The sequence below is a fragment of the Aquarana catesbeiana genome, linkage group LG08 (genome assembly GCF_042186555.1).
Source record: "Aquarana catesbeiana isolate 2022-GZ linkage group LG08, ASM4218655v1, whole genome shotgun sequence".
NCBI classification, from domain to species: Eukaryota; Metazoa; Chordata; class Amphibia; order Anura; family Ranidae; genus Aquarana; species Aquarana catesbeiana.
In genome coordinates this window covers 139,183,422-139,202,571 of record NC_133331.1, presented here as the reverse complement: position 1 = coordinate 139,202,571, position 19,150 = coordinate 139,183,422, and the positions used below count along the sequence as shown (strand labels likewise).

General features: G+C 47.5%; 1 protein-coding gene across 1 annotated transcript in view; it reads right to left on the bottom strand.

Moving 5' to 3' along the window:
• Positions 1 to 19,150, bottom strand: part of PKD2L1 (polycystin 2 like 1, transient receptor potential cation channel) — a 156,379-nt gene that overhangs the window by 77,656 nt on the left and 59,573 nt on the right. The window contains exons 3-4 of the mRNA XM_073596448.1: positions 15,370 to 15,497; positions 14,290 to 14,543 (exon numbers count right to left, since the gene is read on the bottom strand). Of these exons, the coding sequence (XP_073452549.1) occupies positions 14,290 to 14,543; positions 15,370 to 15,497 (382 nt within the window). The remainder of the gene's footprint in view (positions 1 to 14,289; positions 14,544 to 15,369; positions 15,498 to 19,150) is intronic.

Sequence of the window (19,150 nt, the reverse complement as noted above, 5' to 3'; positions counted from 1 at the left end):
GCGCATATTGCTGGGGCTTACCATGCAAGTTACTCTTCATTTGCTAGGGGAGTGTCCACACTAGTGGCTAAATCCCTACCCATATGTATTCATGCAATAAAAACGGATATAAAGGGTAGATATGTTATTACAGTGATAAAGGTGCATAACAGGTTCATGACCTTTGTGAACTTGTATGTCCCGCCTCCCTTCTCCTTGTCTCATCTGGATGATATGCTTCAAGCGACTTTTGAGATAGCAGAGGGGAGGATTTTCATTTTGGGGGACTTGAATGCGGTGGTGGATCCGACAATGGACAAGTTGGATGCACCGCCGAGAACGCCAACACCGCTTGCGAAGTGGATGTCAGCCCACGGCTTCTGTGATGCATGGCGGGTGAGACACCCAGAGATCAGGGAATATTCTTGCTACTCTGAGACACATAAAACACTGTCTAGGATAGACACGGTATTGGTTGAACCTGAGGGACTGCAACTGGTGGCTGGAGCGAGGTACTTACCTAGAGTGCACTCGGACCATTCACCCATACTGGTGGATATTGTAGTGGGACAGAGACAGGGTATCAGACACTGGAGGATGGAGGCTAGTTGGTTGCAGGAGGAATATGTTAAAATTAAATGTAATGAGACTATTCAGCGGTTCTGGAAGGAAAATAAGGAAGTTGGCTTAGATCTAATAAAGTGGGAGGCATTCAAAGCTACTCTACGAGGGGTGTTCATGGCGGAGGTGGGTGGCTTCAAGAAGCAACTAGCCTCCTCAATAATGGATAGGGAACGTGAGGTATCCCTAGCTGAGGCAGAATACGTTAGGCGACCAACTAGAGAGGTTTTGTATACTCTCCAGGATAAGACACGGGCATACAAGGAAATACTGACTGACCAGACTACCAAACTCGGACTTGCGCAACGTAGACGTATCTTTGAATTTGGGGACAAGAATAGTAGACTGTTGGCATATTTGGCACGACCAGAATACACACCCATCTGTATAACGAGTATTTATGGTCAGGGTGGAGTAGAGGTGAGTGATTCCGAGGGTATACTGCAGGTCTTTGTTCAATTCTACAAAGAACTTTACAAGTCATGCATCCCACCGGGAGGTAACACTCTAGAAAATTATCTGAATGATATTGATCTTCCTAAGTTAACAAATCTAGACCGTGCAGAGCTGGAGGCTGACATATCTGTGGAGGAGGTTGCGGGGGCGATAGCTTCTTTTGCCCCTAGGAAATCTCCGGGCCTAGATGGTATACCCTCGGAATGCTATACTACCTTTAGAGGTGGATTGGCGCCCCGACTATTGCAAGTGTTCCTGACTGCGCGGCGGGAAGGGAAACTTCCCCCCTCTATGAGAGAGGCCCTGGTGGTCCTGATACATAAAGGGGGAAAAGATCCTAAAGAATGTGAATCCTGGGCGTGGCCTGAAGCTTCATGGAGTGAGGTGTGCGGTGTGAGATCTCCGGCTACAAGTATCCTGAATAACCATCCTGCGGGGCTAAATCACCCCTAAAACCTGGCACCAGACACCACAAACCACTCGACAGCCTCCCGAGACTATGTCGCCTCCTAAGCGCAACACCGGGACTCTCGGAAAGCTTGACAAATACCGCCATGAGGAGCGGGAGCCGGCGACCGAAGATGGCGCCCCGTCGTACTCGGGGGAAGAGGCCCAGACATCCGGTGATACCGCTCGGATCCTGGAGGCGGTTTCGGTTTGCCAAACAACCCTCACCTCCAAGATAGAAGAGGTCAAAGTGGATGTCTCGCTTATCCGGCAAGACATCCACAAACTCAGGGAGAGAGTGTCTGAGACGGAGCGCAGGATCGGCCAGGCAGAGGATGAAATCCCGCCACTGCAGGTTAATGTGGAGAGACTACAATACCAGCTAAACATAGTCCTCAGCAAACAGGACGGGATGGAGAACAGATTGCGCCGTTGTAACCTCCGCTTTGTGGGACTTCCAGAAAAAGCGGAGGGCTTAAACCCCCAGCATTCCTGGAGAATCTCTTGGTAACTAACTTCGGCAGAGAGGCCTTTTCCTCTACCTTCGTTGTGGAGCGCGCGCACCGGCTGGCGGCGCGGCCACCTGCTCCTGGAGCCCCCCCGAGAACCTTCATAGCGAAACTACTAAATTACCGCGACAGAGACACTATCCTGCGCCTAACCCGGGAAAAGGGTAATATTCCATTTGGAGATACACACGTGGCGGTATATCCCGACTTCTCCGCCGAGGTGCAGAAGAAGAGAGCACAGTTCTCAGAGGCTAAACGCCAGCTGCGCAACCGCCATCTAGCCTACGCCATGCTGTTTCCAGCGCGCCTCCGTGTGATCCGGGACGGAAAGGCTCACTTCTTCGAGGATTCCTCGGCAGTGATTTCCTGGCTGGAAGGTTGAGTCGCGACCGCTGATGGCACCTCGATCTGAGCACCAAACCGCTGTTCCCTTGCCCCACGACATGCAGGAGCCCCTTGCTTCGGAGCCATTTACCACGCAAACAGTGAGTCACCCCTTCCCCCGCATCGAGGGCCGCCTATGCCGTATGATTACATACCCTTCTCATCCACCCCATATACCAGGTTTATAGACATTTAGCTTAGCTATCCCGCAACACCATTTTTAGCCCCCCAGTTGCTGAAATGTTTGCCCAGCCGGGCTCCAGTACTTCGAGGCACCCCCCTCAGACGTTCGGATGCTGTTCTGTTTAGCACCGCCATGTTCTTCAGATAACTTTTGTTCGCCCTCAGCGGTTTGCAGGGCGGCTCCCGGCCTAATCATAACCTTGCACCTAAGCATCCTGCTAGGATTAATACCTGACTGGGATACTACCCTGCAGCCGCACCAAGTAATGTTTCCCTGGCCAGCAGCAGCCCCCACGGACACGGAGGGTTGCCACAAGTTTGATAAGCCACGCTGGTCCAGAGTTGGCACAGTTTTTGTTTGTGTTCTTGTTATTTTATTAGTTAACATTATCGATCTTCTTTTAAATGAGCAATGTCCTATATTACATGCCACAAAACTCATAACTGATCTGTGCATGTCTGCATCCATCGCCTTACTCACATGCGGGGTTCTCCGCAGTTCGGCGGGACCCACTTTAGGGGTCTGCTCAGCCGCCCTGTGGAAATACCCCGATGGGACTTGTGCGATTGCAGCTGGTTATTATTTTATTGAGATGCCTTGCAGGGGAGTGATTTTGTCGGATGGGGTGGGTGATTTTCTCCTGCTGGTCCGATTAGACACCACATTCCACCCACATAGTTGATGACTTCTTTAAAAATGGTGACGTGGAACGTGAGGGGGCTACGTGACAGGTCCAAGCGCCTTGCCGTACTGTCCCATCTCAAGCGCATGCGTGCAGATGTATCAGTATTAGTGGAGACCCACATAACAGGACAACTTCAAATGGCTCTTAAAAAGCCATGGGTAGGCTGGATATATCAAGCTCCATTTACCAGCAACTCCAGAGGCATAGCTGTCCTCATAGCCAAAACAGTACATTTTCAACTGCATAACTTAGAGTCGGACCAGCAGGGGAGATTCTTATTTCTACATGTAACAGTGGGGGGGCTTGAACTCCTCTTGCTAGCTTTCTATATACCCCCACCCTTTCAATTCACTGCCCTCAAAGAGGGCCTGGCTTTCATGTCTGAACATCCCACTACACCAGCGATCTGGATGGGGGATTTCAATACAGTGATCGACCCCATGATCGACAGGCTCCACCCATCAGGCATATCACAGAGCAGGCCGACTCTCACAAGGTTTGGCAGATTCCTTTCGGAGTTTGCCTTATCTGATAGCTGGAGACTCAAATATCCCAACACACCGGCATACTCCTGTTTCAGGCCCGCACAAAACGCAATGTCTCGCCTGGACATGATCTTGCTTACCCCCACCCTCATTCCGAGCCTCATTGCAGCGGGGTTCGGCTTGAGAGTTCTCTCAGACCACTCCCCCTATTGGATTACTCTGAGGTTACCGACCTCTACGCCATCTCGTCTTTGGAGGCTAAATCCATTTTGGCTAACAATCCTCGATGACGTTGAGATCATACAGCGAGAGTGGTCTTACTATTTCCAGGTCAATCAGGGGTCGTCCTCGCCCGGAATGGTGTGGGAAGCCTTCAAGGCTCATGCCCGCCTGATCCTATCTACACACATTAACAGGCACAAGGCCTCCTCGAATAATACTTTGCTACAGGCCGAGGAGTATTTGGGCTCCCTCGAACAAGCTTTCCTGTCCAACCCAACACCCTCCAACTCTGCCCAACTATGCTTGCAATCTAGACTTACGGATAGTTTACACTTTGAGAAAGCCAAAAAGGGAATCTTCTTTAAAAAACAAAGGGTCTTTGAGCATGGGGAGCGGGCTGGGAAACTCTTGGCCTACATGGCTCACCTGGACCATACGCCTCCGGTGGTGGTCCGGCTCCGCTCACAAGATGGTACCATGCTCACAGACCCTGAACAAGTAGCCCACGAATTCAAAAGATTCTATGCTGAACTATACACCTCTAGGGCTAATCAATCCATAGACGAACTGCACCTTCTCTTAGATAGTGTAGACTTTCCCTCCCTCACAGACACCCAGGTTGAATCATTGGAGACCCCTATAACAGAAGAATGCATTAAAATGGCGATGGCGAATCTCCCTTCGTCTAAGGCCCCGGGCTCGGATGGCCTCCCTCTGGAGTTCTACTCCCAGTTCCAAGAGGTCCTCATCCCCAGACTAGAGGCTCTATACACACATATATATACGTCCGGGACACTCCCACGCACTATGAGTGAGGCACTGATTGTCCTCATTCCCAAACCAGGCAAAGACCCCCTTCAGCCCGAATCCTACCGCCCGATCTCTCTCCTCCAATTGGATGTGAAAATCCTCGCCAAAATTCTCGCCATGAGACTTAACAAGGTCATCCTCAGCCTCATCCACCCCGACCAAACAGGCTTTATGCCCAATAAGAATACAGCGTTTAACCTAAGAAGGCTATTTACAAATTTACAAGCTACGCATGATGAGCCTGGGTCCAGAGTGGTAGTCAGTTTAGACGCCGCCAAGGCGTTCGACTCTGTGGAGTGGGGCTACCTGTGGGAGTGCCTCCGCAGATTCGGCTTTGGCCCCAGGTTCATCAGGTGGCTCCAACTTCTCTATCAGGATCCTACTGCTAGGATCCAGGTCAACGGCAAACTATCCACCCCATTCTCACTGTCCAGGGGAACACGTCAGGGCTGTCCAATATCCCCCATGTTGTATGCCTTAGCGGTCGAGCCATTGGCCATAGCTATTAGAGCACTCCCGGGCATCAGGGGCCTCCGTAGGGGGCAGCTGACTGAGATGCTCAGCTTATATGCTGACGACATGCTACTATACTTGTCGGACGCAGGCCCCTCGCTGACCTCGGCTCTACGACTCATTCAGAAACATGGGACCTTCTCAGGGCTACAAATTAATTGGTCTAAGTCCCAAATACTCCCCATTGATATCTCTGTCCCAACGCACACTCAGATGTCCCTCCCACTAATAAGGACTAGCCAATTCAAATACCTAGGCATTGAATGCTCGCGCTCCTTAGCCGACTATATACCCCTGAACATCGAACCGATATTTGCGTATTTGAAAAACAAAACACAAATCTGGTCCAGGCTTCCGCTGGGGGTGATGGGTCGTAACAGCTTGGTGAAGATGATTCTTCTTCCCAAGCTGCTATACCTATTCTGGCATGCCCCACTTTACGTTCCAGCTCACATCTTTAGGTCCCTCGAGTCTATAATCAACACGTTCATATGGGGCACATCCAGACACAAGCTTTCATGGCAGACCCTTAAATGCCCCACCCATTTGGGGGGCATCGCCACCCCCGATCTCGCATTTTATTACTTAGCTTCACAGCTGTCCCACTTTTACTATCTCAATAGGTATGACAGACTCCGCTACACTACCCTGGTATGCACACATGCCTCTGACGTGGTGGCACACCCCTTCCAGATACTCTTCTGCAAACATAGGGGCAACTCTGGCCCTACGGGAGGTAATCGGCTGATGCAGCATCATAGTAGAATATGGCAACGCACACTTACTATCATAGGAGCCCCTCCTATTCACGCTCATACCCCATTATGGGATAATCCTCAGCTCCCTGAACTACTGAATATCCCTGACTATAAGCTATATGGATTATCTTTAAAGTCATATACCTCTACCAGGTCGTGGCGGGAGGGGGGGTCAAGCCCTTTCAAGCTCTAAAAGATGAATTTGCCCTTCCCAATCACATGTTTTTCAGATATCTCCAGATTCGTCATGCCCTTCAATCCCAATTCAGTAATAATATCCCCGCCCTTGAGGTGATGACTGTCACTGACCTTCTCTTAGGCGACGACCCGAAAAAGATGATCTCCACCCTATATAATACCCTCCTGACACCCGTAGCCACTAACCATACTCAAAACCTAAGGGTTCAGTGGGAAGCTGATGTCGGGACCTTGGATGATGACCAGTGGGGGGACATGCTAGGGACCAGTGCAAAAGTATCCCCGAAACTATCAGATCGCCTCACCCACAGATCCTATCTCACCCCTGCACGCATCTGCAAGTACAGACCGGACACCAATTTGGCCTGTCCTCGCTGTGGCGACACCTCTAGCACCTTCTATCACCTGATTTGGTCTTGTCCAATCATTCAAAACTACTGGCTGCAGATAGTTAAATTTCTCCACGATCAAATGGGCTCTCCTCTGACGCTGTGCCCTCGCCAATGTCTACTTGGCCTGCTCACAGTATCGGAGGAGGAGAAATATTTATCAATATTCATGCAGGAGACCCTTTTTATGGCCAGATTGCAGATTGCTCAACAGTGGCTTCGGCCTAGCCCCCCAACATTGCAGCAGTGGAAGAGGGCGGTGAACATTGTCCTACCCTACAAAAAAGTTCTGTATTCCCATCGTGGATGCCCTGCCAAATACCATAAAATATGGGACAGATGGATAAATGAAGCCTCTACATGCACAGACTAACAAACCACAACACTTGCATGTGTGATGGCACAACATCTCCTACCTCTGCATATGTCCAAACCTTTAGCAAATTAATGTAAGATATGTACCCCAATATTGGCTTGTAATGATATGTCACAACTATCAATGTAAAAGTCTGTGCCTTTGACATTAACAATTATAATGAACTGTTAACCATCACCTGTAAGATGTACTGACTATTATGCTCAATAAACTTCATTTCTGATTAAAAAAAAAAGAATGTGAATCCTATAGACCCATCTCATTGATGAATGTCAACACCAAGATACTAGCGAAAGTATTGGCGGGGAGACTGCAGTCGGTAATCTTAAAACTAGTTAACCCAGATCAGACAGGCTTTATACAAGGGCGCTGTGCACAAATGAACGTTAGAAGGTTATTTATTAACCTACAGACAGACCATGACAATTCCGGGGAGAGAGTGGTGGCCTCTTTGGACACCAAGAAGGCCTTTGATTCGGTCGAGTGGGCCTATCTGTTTGGTCTCCTGGAGATATTGGGATTCGGGCCTATATTTATATCCTGGGTGAAGCTGTTATACACTGACCCATTGATCAGGGTGAGGGTAAATGGCATTATATCTGAGCCCTTCTCTGTCCTCCGGGGGACCAGGCAGGGATGCCTGCTATCCCCCCTTCTTTTTGCTTTGGCCATAGAGCCACTTGCGGCAAAGATAAGGGATACTCCCCATCTGAATGGACTTCGGGTGGGGGGGATTGAGGAGCGAGTCTCCCTGTATGCGGATGACATGCTTTTGTATCTCCAAGATCCGGGTGCTTCGTTATCTACGGCCTTCCGGTTGATACAGGAATTCGGAGACTACTCTGGGTTCTGTATCAATTGGAGCAAATCATCCCTGTTTGCTATAGATGACACAGTGACGGTCCCGGCGGAATCCCCCATTCAACTGTCCCAATCCTTTAAGTATCTGGGAGTTGTGATTCAACTTCCCATTTCCGGGTATATAGACCTTAATTTGAGACCGGTAGTGGAGGCTCTTCGTGAGAAGGTGCAGCGGTGGAGGAATATGCCATTGACAGTGATGGGTCGTATAAACCTATTTAAAATGATTATCCTGCCAAAGCTGTTGTACGTTCTGTCGAACTCGCCTGTATATGTCTCGGTGAAAACGTTTAAACGCATAGACTCCATTGTGGTGGATTTCTTGTGGGGAACCAAGGCTCCCAGGTTATCCCTAGCAATCCTGAAACTATCAATAACTCGGGGGGGGGGTTGGCTATGCCGGACATGAGATCCTATTTCTTTGCATCCCAAATGACATTCTTGCATTGGCGATGTTTCCCCCAGATACCTAATGCCACTACTCTACTGGAGGCGGCTGTTGCCACATCACAGGAAACATTACTGAACATTCTGTTTAGAAAAGAGATACCAGGGAGAGGGATGGGATCTGTTATGGCACTACCAGGTAGGGTATTCCATCTTTGTGCACAGAAAATAATGGATGACCCGCTATGGTTGTCACCTAATTGTCCCCTCTGGTATAATAAATCTCTAAAAGAGTTCTGCAAAATAGAGGATGGGCATGGATGGGCCAAATTTGGGATAAAATATCTACATCACATATACCAGGATGGCAGGCTAACATCCTTCGCACAACTGAGGGAGCAGTTTGGTGTACCTAGGACGTGGCAGTTCAGATATACCCAACTGCAGCACGCAGCGACAGCCCAGTTCGGGAGGGGGGAGGTGAAGGTACAAAACACAGCCTTGGAAAAGGTCCTGATTGACCCGGAACCGACTAAGCGTATATCCAGATACTACAAGGAGATTAGATTGGAAGGACCTGACCTGACTGCTAGGACCAGAAGTAGGTGGACGACTTTCATTCTGGAACTGACTGAGGAATTGTGGCAGGAGGTACTTGATACATATTTCGTATCGGTGATTTCCTCCACGGATAGAATGATACAGCTTCGATATTTACACCAGATGTACTACACTCCAACTAGACTATTTAAAATGCACAGAAGGGACAACCCAGAATGTCATAAATGTAGGGGAGATGAGGGAACTTTCCTTCATATGGTGTGGGATTGTCCTAAGGTAAGACCTCTATGGTCTCAGGTGACTGAGTTCATATCTGACCACTTTGGTCTTCCAAACATATGCTCTCCTATGAGGTGCCTGCTGGGGATCTTTGATCAGGAAGAGATGAATACAAATACTAAACTGTTCCTTAGACTTCTCTATTTTGGGGTGAGAAAACTGATCGCTCGACGATGGATACATGGTGAACAACTCACCCTGGGAATGTGGATAAAAATAATAAATGATGATGTACTTATGTATAGAATGACATACGAGGCGAGAGGAGCCCCCAAAAAATTTAGGAAAGTGTGGTGTAGGTGGACTGAGTCCAAAAATACCTTATCGGTAGAAGAGGAGGAGAGCAATAGAGAAGAAAGAATCTAGGCAATGATGAGGGTGGACAGTAGAGTGTTGAAAGAATGGATGCATACCATATTAGGGGCAGATAAATAATGAGGGGGGGTGGGAAGGGAGGGGAGGGAGTCCATACAGGGAGGGGGTCTTGTGAGAGTTTGTTTTTTCTCTGTCTGAAACTAAAGTTCCAATGTTTATGTTGACTGTCCAGGCGCTCTTCTTTCTGAGCGGTTTTCTAGTAAAATATGATATACATATAAATAAAGACTTACTTAAAAAAAAAAAAAAAAAAAAAAGAGCAAAACAATCAGGTTGAATGAGGTAGAAGGTTGTTTTAATATTGAAAGAGATAACTGCAGAACATGTGAAACTGGATGTGTTATATGTGTAGAGGTAACATGTTATCTTCAATGAGATGTAAAGCGACCTACTGTTTACAGAATGTGATGTAACATGTCAATATGCTCAATAAAAATCTTGTTTAAAAAAAAAAAAAAAACTGTTAATTGAGTGAGCTGATCACATTAGCCTCCAGGACTGGCTAGGAGACGAAATGTTGATGACTAGGCTGAGGAGGGGGGGAGATTGTTGTTTGTATTGTTAATTGTAATTAGCTCCTGCTATTGTGTTTATACTATTGTGTGAAGCTCAGTGCCCACAAGTCTGTGTCCTACAGGTCATGTCTCTGAGTCATCTGGTCTGGGTAAATTTTTTAGTAAATTAGCTTTGAGTCAGCCTGCTGTATAAATTTGTGTGAGATCTCAAATAAAGAGTTAGTCCTGATGTACTCCAAGACTGGTGTTATCTAGTTCTTGGGGGTTCCTATAGCCAGATCCATTGGACTCGTGTTCCAGAACTTAGGAAGTGGTATACTGACGGAAGCACTCAAGCGGAGTGTGGGACGTTCCGTGACATTGGTGGCAAGCAGCGGGAAGCTTCCAGAAGTCTGGGAAATCTAAACCTCCACCTTGATCCAAGATCAGGATAGCAGACTCAGTCACCCCAGCGGAAATATGGACCTGGCATCAGAGTTCCCGGGGCTGCTGCGGATCATCCTTTCAACATACACCAGGACTGTGCCTGAGGATGAATACTTGGAGCTTAGGCAGCAAATTCGGGTGGAGCTCTGGATTGGAGCCCTCCAGCTCGCTGGTATAAAACAGGGCAAGTGCTTTCCAAGCCAAGAGCAACGGGCCAGTGACCAACGGGCATTGCGGATGGCATTCCTGGGAGAGCGGCCCCAGGAGCAATGGGTGACTGAGTTGGACAGGCTGGTCCAGCAGGAGATAGAGCTGGACAATCATTATCGGGCTCTGCAATGGCATGCAGAGGAGGGATATTTAGGGGAGACAACAGAATGCTCTCCGGAGGGATATGACTTTGGAGGTCCTGGATTGCTGTGGGAGAGCCTTACAGATCATTTTATGTTTGGCGATGAAGGGGAGCCTGACCTTAAGGACCTGCGAGAATATGGAGAGGCTATGCTCGGTCTTGCAGGGGTCTCAGAGCTCAAACCTGATCTGGACTATTTGCTAAGGAAAGAACAGCATCTGGAAAGGGCATACAGGAAACTGCTAAAACACGTTCAGCAGCATGCCAGAGAATCGGCAGTGGAAAATCTGAAGATTGCCGTCCCCAAACCTGAAGTGCTGACCACAGGGCAGAGCTCTGCTAACCTCTGTCCAGCACTGATAACATCTTCTGGGTTCCATGGACAGGAGATGGTGAACCTCTATCCCCAGACACCAGTTATAGAGATAGGGGATTTAATAGTCTTTTCTGCTGAGGAAGAACAACCTGATGAGCCTCCGGCAGAAGAGCTGGTATTAGGGCCAAACTTCACTGTGCTCTGCCCAGCACCAACAGCAGTATCTGTGGAGTTACAACAAACTTCTCCAGCTGAAGATCTGGTAACTGAACAGAGGGTCCAAGAACTCTGCCCCACACTTTTAGCAATTCCAGAGACTGGGGATTTAATAGATGTTTCTGTAGAGGAGGAACCACCTAGCACACCCCCAGCAGAAGTGCTGGCAACCGGACAGAGGGTCCAAGACCTCTGCCCCACACCTGTGTCAGTTTCGGAGGCCCAGGGTGAGAAGGTGGCAATCACTTCCCAGCAGCAGATACAGGGGGCTAAGGGAGAGGAGTTGTGTGTTGTCCCTCCCCAACAGTTGGCCGGGGTGGAGGAAGCGGCCTTCCCTCCCCAGCAAAGATCAGTGCACCTGGGAGACAGTACCATAGACATGTCGTCCAAGCAACCAGATGAGGGAATGGAAAAGGAAGCAGCCGGCTCACCTCCCCAATGGCAGCTACACAGTTTGGGAGTGGAGGAAGCCAGCCTCCTGCCCCAATGGTTAGCCGGAGCGGAGGATGCGGAGTCCCCAGCAGAAGTGCTGGCAACAGGGCAGAATGTTACCAACCTCTGCCCAGCACCGGCAACAACTACAGAGTTCCAGGGAGGCGGGGCAGTCGGCCTCCCTCCCCAACAGTTAGCCAGAGCAGATGGTGTGGGGTTTCCAGCGGAAGGGCTGGCAACAGGCCCGAGGACTGCTGGACTCTGCCCTCAACTAACAGAGGATGGATTTCCTGTGAAGGTGGATGGGACTTCAGTCTCCACCTGTATACCCCAGGGATGCTGGGCAGTTGGCCCAGATCCCCAACAGCACGACAGAGTGAGCCCAGTCACCCTGTCTTCTCTCCAGTGGCAGAAGGGACTCCAGGGAGAAGGGCCAGTCCAGGCCTCTCCCCAGCGGCAGATAGGTTCTCTGAGAGAGGCAGAGGTTGGCTGGGTGAGTAATGCTTTGTTTGAAACAATTTATTTTGGGTACTGTGTGGGTACAGGCATTAGAGGACTGGAACTACTTACTAACTTCGGAGTCAACCCGTCTGGGGTCTCCTCCTGTTTTAGTCTTCTGCCGAAAGGGGAGAGATGTGACGGGAGGGCCCGTGGAACTCAGAATCCCTTGGAAAGTAGGGGATGTCCTTGTTTCAGCTCCCCATATACCTCTTATGTCTAAGTCACCCTGTGCTATCCTGGCACAGGGTGAGTGAGAAAATATATCTTGGACTACTTAAAATGGGACAGTAATATTTGTCCACAATATCTCCCAGGATGTATGTAGAGACTATTATTGGTTTGTTTGATTCTGAACTCAACCTGTTAATTGAGTGAGCTGATCACATTAGCCTCCAGGACTGGCTAGGAGACGAACTGTTGATGACTAGGCTGAGGAGGGGGGGAGATCGTTGTTTGTATTGTTAATTGTAATTAGCTCCTGCTATTGTGTTTATACTACTGTGTGAAGCTCGGTGCCCACAAGACTGTGTCCTACAGGTCATGTCTCTGAGTCATCTGGTCTGGGTAAATTTTGTAGTAAATTAGCTCATGTTAATTAGGTTAGCTTTGAGTCAGCCTGCTGTATAAATTTGTGTGAGATCTCAAATAAAGTTAGTCCTGATGTACTCCAAGACTGGTATTGTCTAGTTCTTGGGGGTTCCTATAGCCAGATCCATTGGACTCGTGTTCCAGAACTTAGGAAGCGGTATACTGACGGAAGCACTCAAGCGGAGTGTGGGACGTTCCGTGACAGATAGATAGATAGATAGATAGATAGATAGTCTTATAAAAAAACGTCAGACCTTTACCTTAGCTCTTCCTGCCGGGTACTGCACTGTAGGGGGAGACAAAGAGCACAGCACTGTGCTTTCACTTTAGGTTAATGTGACAAGCTCCCTGCACAGTGCTGCCGATTACAGTTTGCCTGACGATCAGGGAGCTCGTCTCAGCCGCCCATGCCGCTCCTCCTATCGAAGAGTACGGGGGGCCTTCAAGGGCCCCCTGCAGTAAGGGGCCCGATCGCCATGGCAATCTCAGCGACCCCTATAATTCTGCCACTGGTGGGAGGTGTTATACCTGGCTGGTCAATTACTTTTTTGTTTGCCATTACCCAAATCTTCCTGCAGGGAGCTGCATATAACCCAATTGTATCAGAATAACTGAATCCTTTGTCCCTCAAAGTTCAGTTTTTTTTTTTTTAGGATCATACTTACCTAGGTGGCTGCAGCATCGGTCTGATGCCGCACCTGTCCCCCACCTGTTCTAAGACTAAGAACCGAGCAATCAAACACTGCTGAACGCATGGTTCTCAGACCTCTGTGAGCAGAGAGCTGGTGACTGTTAGTTACCGCTGTCTGCTCTGCCCCCCCACGCACTCACTGGAGCGCTGGGCTGTGGAGGCTGAGAGGCTGTGCCAGGTGCCGGTCCAGGGTTGTGGGCAGATCCCGGCCAGATTGTTTCGATCTATCCGCAGCCTGGACCGGCTCTGTAAAGTCAACCAACCCTGCTGTCTGCTAAAAACGGGTCACAGGAGTACAGAACAAATTGCACTCCTGTGATCCACAGGAGCAGTACAGCCAAATGAGCTTTGGCTGTACTTCTCCTTTAATAAGCGATAAAGAAATAATTATTCCAGCCTATTGGGAAAAGAGAGGTGATGTCAGAGTATCTAGGCAGACTAAAAACAGAGACTAAATCAGACTTTTGAACTTAAAGTTGATTTTTACACAGAGTTTACACAGTTGATATATAGGGAATTGCTAGAGAACTGAGACATGACAGAAGGGTCAGTAGAGTCTGCACAGCCTCTGTGCACAGAAACTGTCAGATAGTAGTTGCTTTACTCATGCATTCATTTTGATGGTGCCCCTAGCAGCTCATACTAGCCTTCTCACCACACTCCCATCTGCCATTTGGAAGCAAAGTCAGGGTGTGCTGTTTAAGCTGCATATCACATCATCAACACTGTTATTTGCTTGGCCTAAAAAGATCTAAAGAAAAACATTTACTTACGCTGTTCCATTCATCAATCCAAATGGATTCCTGTCTTCTTCACCCTCTGAATACACATCATAGCACCCATAAATGTCATCTCTAAAGTCTTTATGTACTATGCAAGAGTTATTTTCCACCTTCAGCTGACGTATCCGCGGTACTCCAAGAAGCAAATTTTCATAATAAATGAACGAATGTTGGCTGTTATCTAGCGTTTCATTATTGTACCATTTGGTCCAGTAAAGGCCATCTAGTAATGGCCCTTGTGTATACTAGAGAGAAATAAATAGTATATTGTGGTTAGCATTATATATCACCATTTACTTAGTCCAATTACAACATGTATTATAGGGTGTAGGCACTCATGGGCTTATCGCCAACTGGCTTCTTTTATCTTAGGAGTTTCTGTAGTAAGAGCTAGATTTCATAGCTCAAGGCTCAAAGCTCTATGCCTTCATTAGCCATGGTCAGCTAAAGGAATCCAGTTTCACACTCACTTTTCTATATAGCAATGGGCAGGGAATGTGGATGCAGACATCTGGTCGCTAGCATCTCCACAGATGTGGTTACCAGTGTCCCTGATATGTGGTCAACAGTGTCCCTGATCAGCAGCATTCCTGGTCACAAGTGCTCCAAAGATGTGGTCACCAGCATCTATGTTCACCAGCATGCCATAGATATCCTAACCAACATCCGTAAGGGTTATGAGTTGGGTGGGCTGACCATTTAGTTAAACTATAGATGTTATTTTTGGAAAAGGGATTGCTGCTCCAAAAAGCTCTGAACCTTTAGGGAAACACCCACCCTATGATGAGCTCGCAGGTGCTGGCTCTGCACAAACTTGGAAGAAGGAAAGAAATCCTGGAAAGCTGCACACAGCTGAAGGCATCTTTATTGTTGAAATAAAATCCAATACAGTATCTTCATGTACAAAAAGGACAAGGACAAACAGCTAAAGCGTTTAACACCAGGCTGTGGTGCTTACTCATTTTGAACATGAAGATACTGTATTGGATTTTATTTCAACAATAAAGATGCCTTCAGCGGTGTGCGGCCGCCCTAGATGTTATTTTTGAGTACTTGAGAATTCCCACTCACCGACCAAAAATCATTCATGTCGTTAATACTCTGGAATGTGACTCCACTATCAGAAGCAGTTTGCAGGAAAAGGTTGGACATCACGTTGGTATAATAATAAGTGCTAGAGCTTGTCATCCCATAAGTCACTAGAAAAAGATAATTTGTTTAAAGTTACAAAAATTACAATCAACATATTTTGAATAAGAGACAGAAGAAAAAGGGGTGTTACAAACAAAACATATTTAAACTGTGAGGAAAGTTAACAATATGGTTAATGGTGCTATGCCCAGAGCTTTTTAGTAATATTATTAATAACCTGGAGGAATAGAAAGTAGTGTGACTTTGTACCAATTACCCAAAATTATGTAAAATTATTATAGCTCAGAAGGATGGTAATATGTTACAAATAAATATTGTCAACATGATAACGTAGGCAGTTAATTTTCAGTTGAAATTTATAGAGTACATTCATCCACAATAATGCAGTTGTGGAAAACTGCTGAAGGACTTAACCCCTTCCTGCCACTGCCTCCTGGCCCTTTAAGAGCTTCTAAATGCTGGGAGGCGGGCATTTGAGTCATGTGACTGCTGTGATTGGCTGTCACATCGGTCACATGATTGGAAAGCTCACAATTGCAAGTATGCATCATTAGCTTTCCTGGTCCCTACCGATAACTGTGCTGGGAGCACACAGGGCGTGCGCTCTCAGCACAGAAAAGTGTTTACATAGGACCGCATATATGCAGCCTCTCTGCATTAAAGCCTAACTGCCGAGAGGCCGCATCTATGCGCCATGTTGACAGGAAGAGGTTAAAGTGATAATAAACCCAAAAACAAAAATGTTATATATTGCAGCTTACCAATCCTTAAATGTGGTGGCTGTATTAGTTTTCAATTTATTTTTTTTCCTTTGATTTCCCTTTAATCTTGTGATGCAGCCAGTAACACACTTGAATAAAAGCTGACCATTGTAAGTACCTGCCAACGATAAATAGTTTGTCTCAACTCTCTACATGACACTTTTGCTGGGCAACTTGGTCATTTGTGTAGCGCTCACTCCTGTAGCAGCCACTGGATTTTCAGGTCTTTCCCCAATGCAGCAAGGCAACAGGAATTTTCCACACTTTCTTCCCAGGCTCAATAAACAGACTAGGGGTTTTGTTTTGTTTTTGTTTAGGATAAATTGGAGAGGGGTGCATGGGGTGTCCAGAAATGAAGAACTGGATAAACTCTTGAGGACTTGTTAATGTCTCCAACTACTGGGAAAAAGTGCTGTCCACCCATGGGATTGATGGTGCAGCAAACTAGCAACAAGTAAAAGTTCCAAAACTGAAGATGAAGGTGGTGATCCTTGCAGGAATGCCAAAGCACCTGGCTACTGCTTTCCCAAGCTAGAGAAATGGGGTTACTTCTGGATGTTTTGCTGGCACTAAGCTGTCCCCTGGGCCTAGAGTCGTACAGTGTTGCAGCCTTACTGTCCTCTCTATACAGGTTTGGGGTAGATAGAAGTGGAATTTACTCCCTTTAAGTGAATCTTGGGTTCCAAGGGGCTGCTGTAGAGGCACACTGCTGTACAGGCCTGGACTTGATTTCAGGGTATCTTCATCTAAGCTTAGCTGAGGCTGGGATGTGACGCTTCCAGCTGCTGATTCTCTCTCTCCTCTTTTTCTCCTAGCTTCCCCTCTGCCCAAGGGCAGGGTCCCCCAGCACAGGAGTCCCCTCCAGGTGACTGGACCCTGAACTCTGCTCCCAGACTGCCAGACTTCTGACTATTTATGGGACGGTTTCCCCATCTAATGAGCCTTGTCTTCTCGGCGATTGGTTGGAACTCCATAAATATTCAGGCTGCAGCATCTGTCCCTCCACCCTCTAAGTTCTGGAACTATCTAGTGAATTCTAGCAGCCAGGATGAGGTAACTGAGCCACAGCCTTGAAGCATTGCACAGTCAAAAACAACAATTAACCTCTGCTCCTCTGCCTACAGAGGAGCCAACTAAATTTTCCTACAATTAGCAACTCTGAGGGTGCTACATTTGAAATATAACAGACTTACTGGCCAGATCACCCCGACCGCCTGCGACAATTAAAATCAGTGTGGCTGACGCACAGCAGCGTCCTTCATTCACAGCAATCTGTGAATGAATAAACTAAAGGTCTCGTTTGCCACTGCAGCAAATGGACTTGTAATTCTCAATGAACTACAAGCGCACTGATCAGCGCCCTCATAGTCCATTGACACTTCTGCAGCTCAGTAGCTATATGCCTGTACAGAGGTATGGGCAGAGAGCTGTAGGCAGTGTATGCAGAAGCCCACATTGTACCCATGATTTACTGATATACTGATTCCATGTGCACCTTACTGCAAAGTCTAGTTATAAATTGGGGTGGTTTGTTGCCATCTTTTTGTATAGCTTGTTTGCTGATTTGGTGTGGGAACACATTGGATACCTTTGCTGCCATTCTGCTCTTGCTGGGCGACCAGTCTGTCCCTGTGCCTTTAAGGAGGAGTGGGCTTCTCCAGGCAAACCGGCCCTTAATTTATCCACTGCAATATATTATATGCTCCAACTTGGAGACTCTCAAAAATATAGAGTTTGGACTGCAGTATACAGAGGAGCCTTGACATGGGCACTGCGGCTTCCATATAAATGTGCAAATGTGTGCAACAAAACCCTCTGTTTTTAATCTGAGTTGTTAGACAGAGTCAATTTTGTTTGTAGGCTAGTTGGTAAGTGTGTTGGGAAATTTTTGTTTGTGTAGTACATACTAGACTCAGAGATAGTACATAGATGGGCAATTAATATACAGATCTCACCTATGATAAAAAAAATAGAAAAAAAATGGTGTATATTGACATACAGTATTGTAGCTGGGTGCTGCTGGCTGTTTGTTTATGTGTCCTCCATCCCCCACCAGGTTGCTGTCTGTAGCAGGGTTGGTGTGGCTCTGTGTGTACTTCATCCCCTGCTCGCCCCACCCCACTCCTGTGCTGCCAGCGAGAGACTAAGGAGCAGGCCACAGTTGTTATCAGGGAACCATAAACAGAGTAGCCTTGTGTGCGAATTCAGTCCCCTGCTTATCCCTTCAGGAGCTGCTGCAGATTAGACAAGAGCGATTCTATGTCAGTGATGAATTTCCCGCTTACTTTTTTCTCCCCCCTCCACAACTGGCAGTAAGATCAGATACAAACATAAAGTGGGAGAACACAAAACAACAGGAATCTCAGAGAGGACTTGCTGTGAAGACACTAAGGGTCCTGGGAGATATAGTCTTTAAAGAAATGCTACGCCATACATGTCTATGGAGTCTAGTGGCTACTGGACTTTAATTTCCACAAATCCTTGCACCCAGAAGAGGAGGTTTTGATAATTTTCCTGGGCATTCTGAGAAAGATCAGGGCTGGTCCAGAGGGTACAGACCTACTTCTAGGGTCTGGGCTCTACTTCATAGGGATCAGAGCCAAGGAGAGGAGCTTAGCGGATCTGCTGCTGTGGCTGTCCACCCATATCAGAGCTACCCCAGAGACTATGCTTGAGAGGAAGAGAGAGAGACACTGCGTCAGAGCCAAGAAACTGCACTGTGTGCGGACTGGAGCAGAGAGGCTGCACCCTGTGTGCTGGGACCTGTTAATCGCCAAGCCATTTGAACCAGACTATTCATTTGCCAGGAGTGTTGAGCTCAACTACACATCTTAATGCCCGGTACACATTGCTAACATAACATAATACATAGAGACTGCTCCTACTTAGAAGCTCACTTTCTCTACCCACACCTTTAAAGGTATAGTTCATGTGCACCA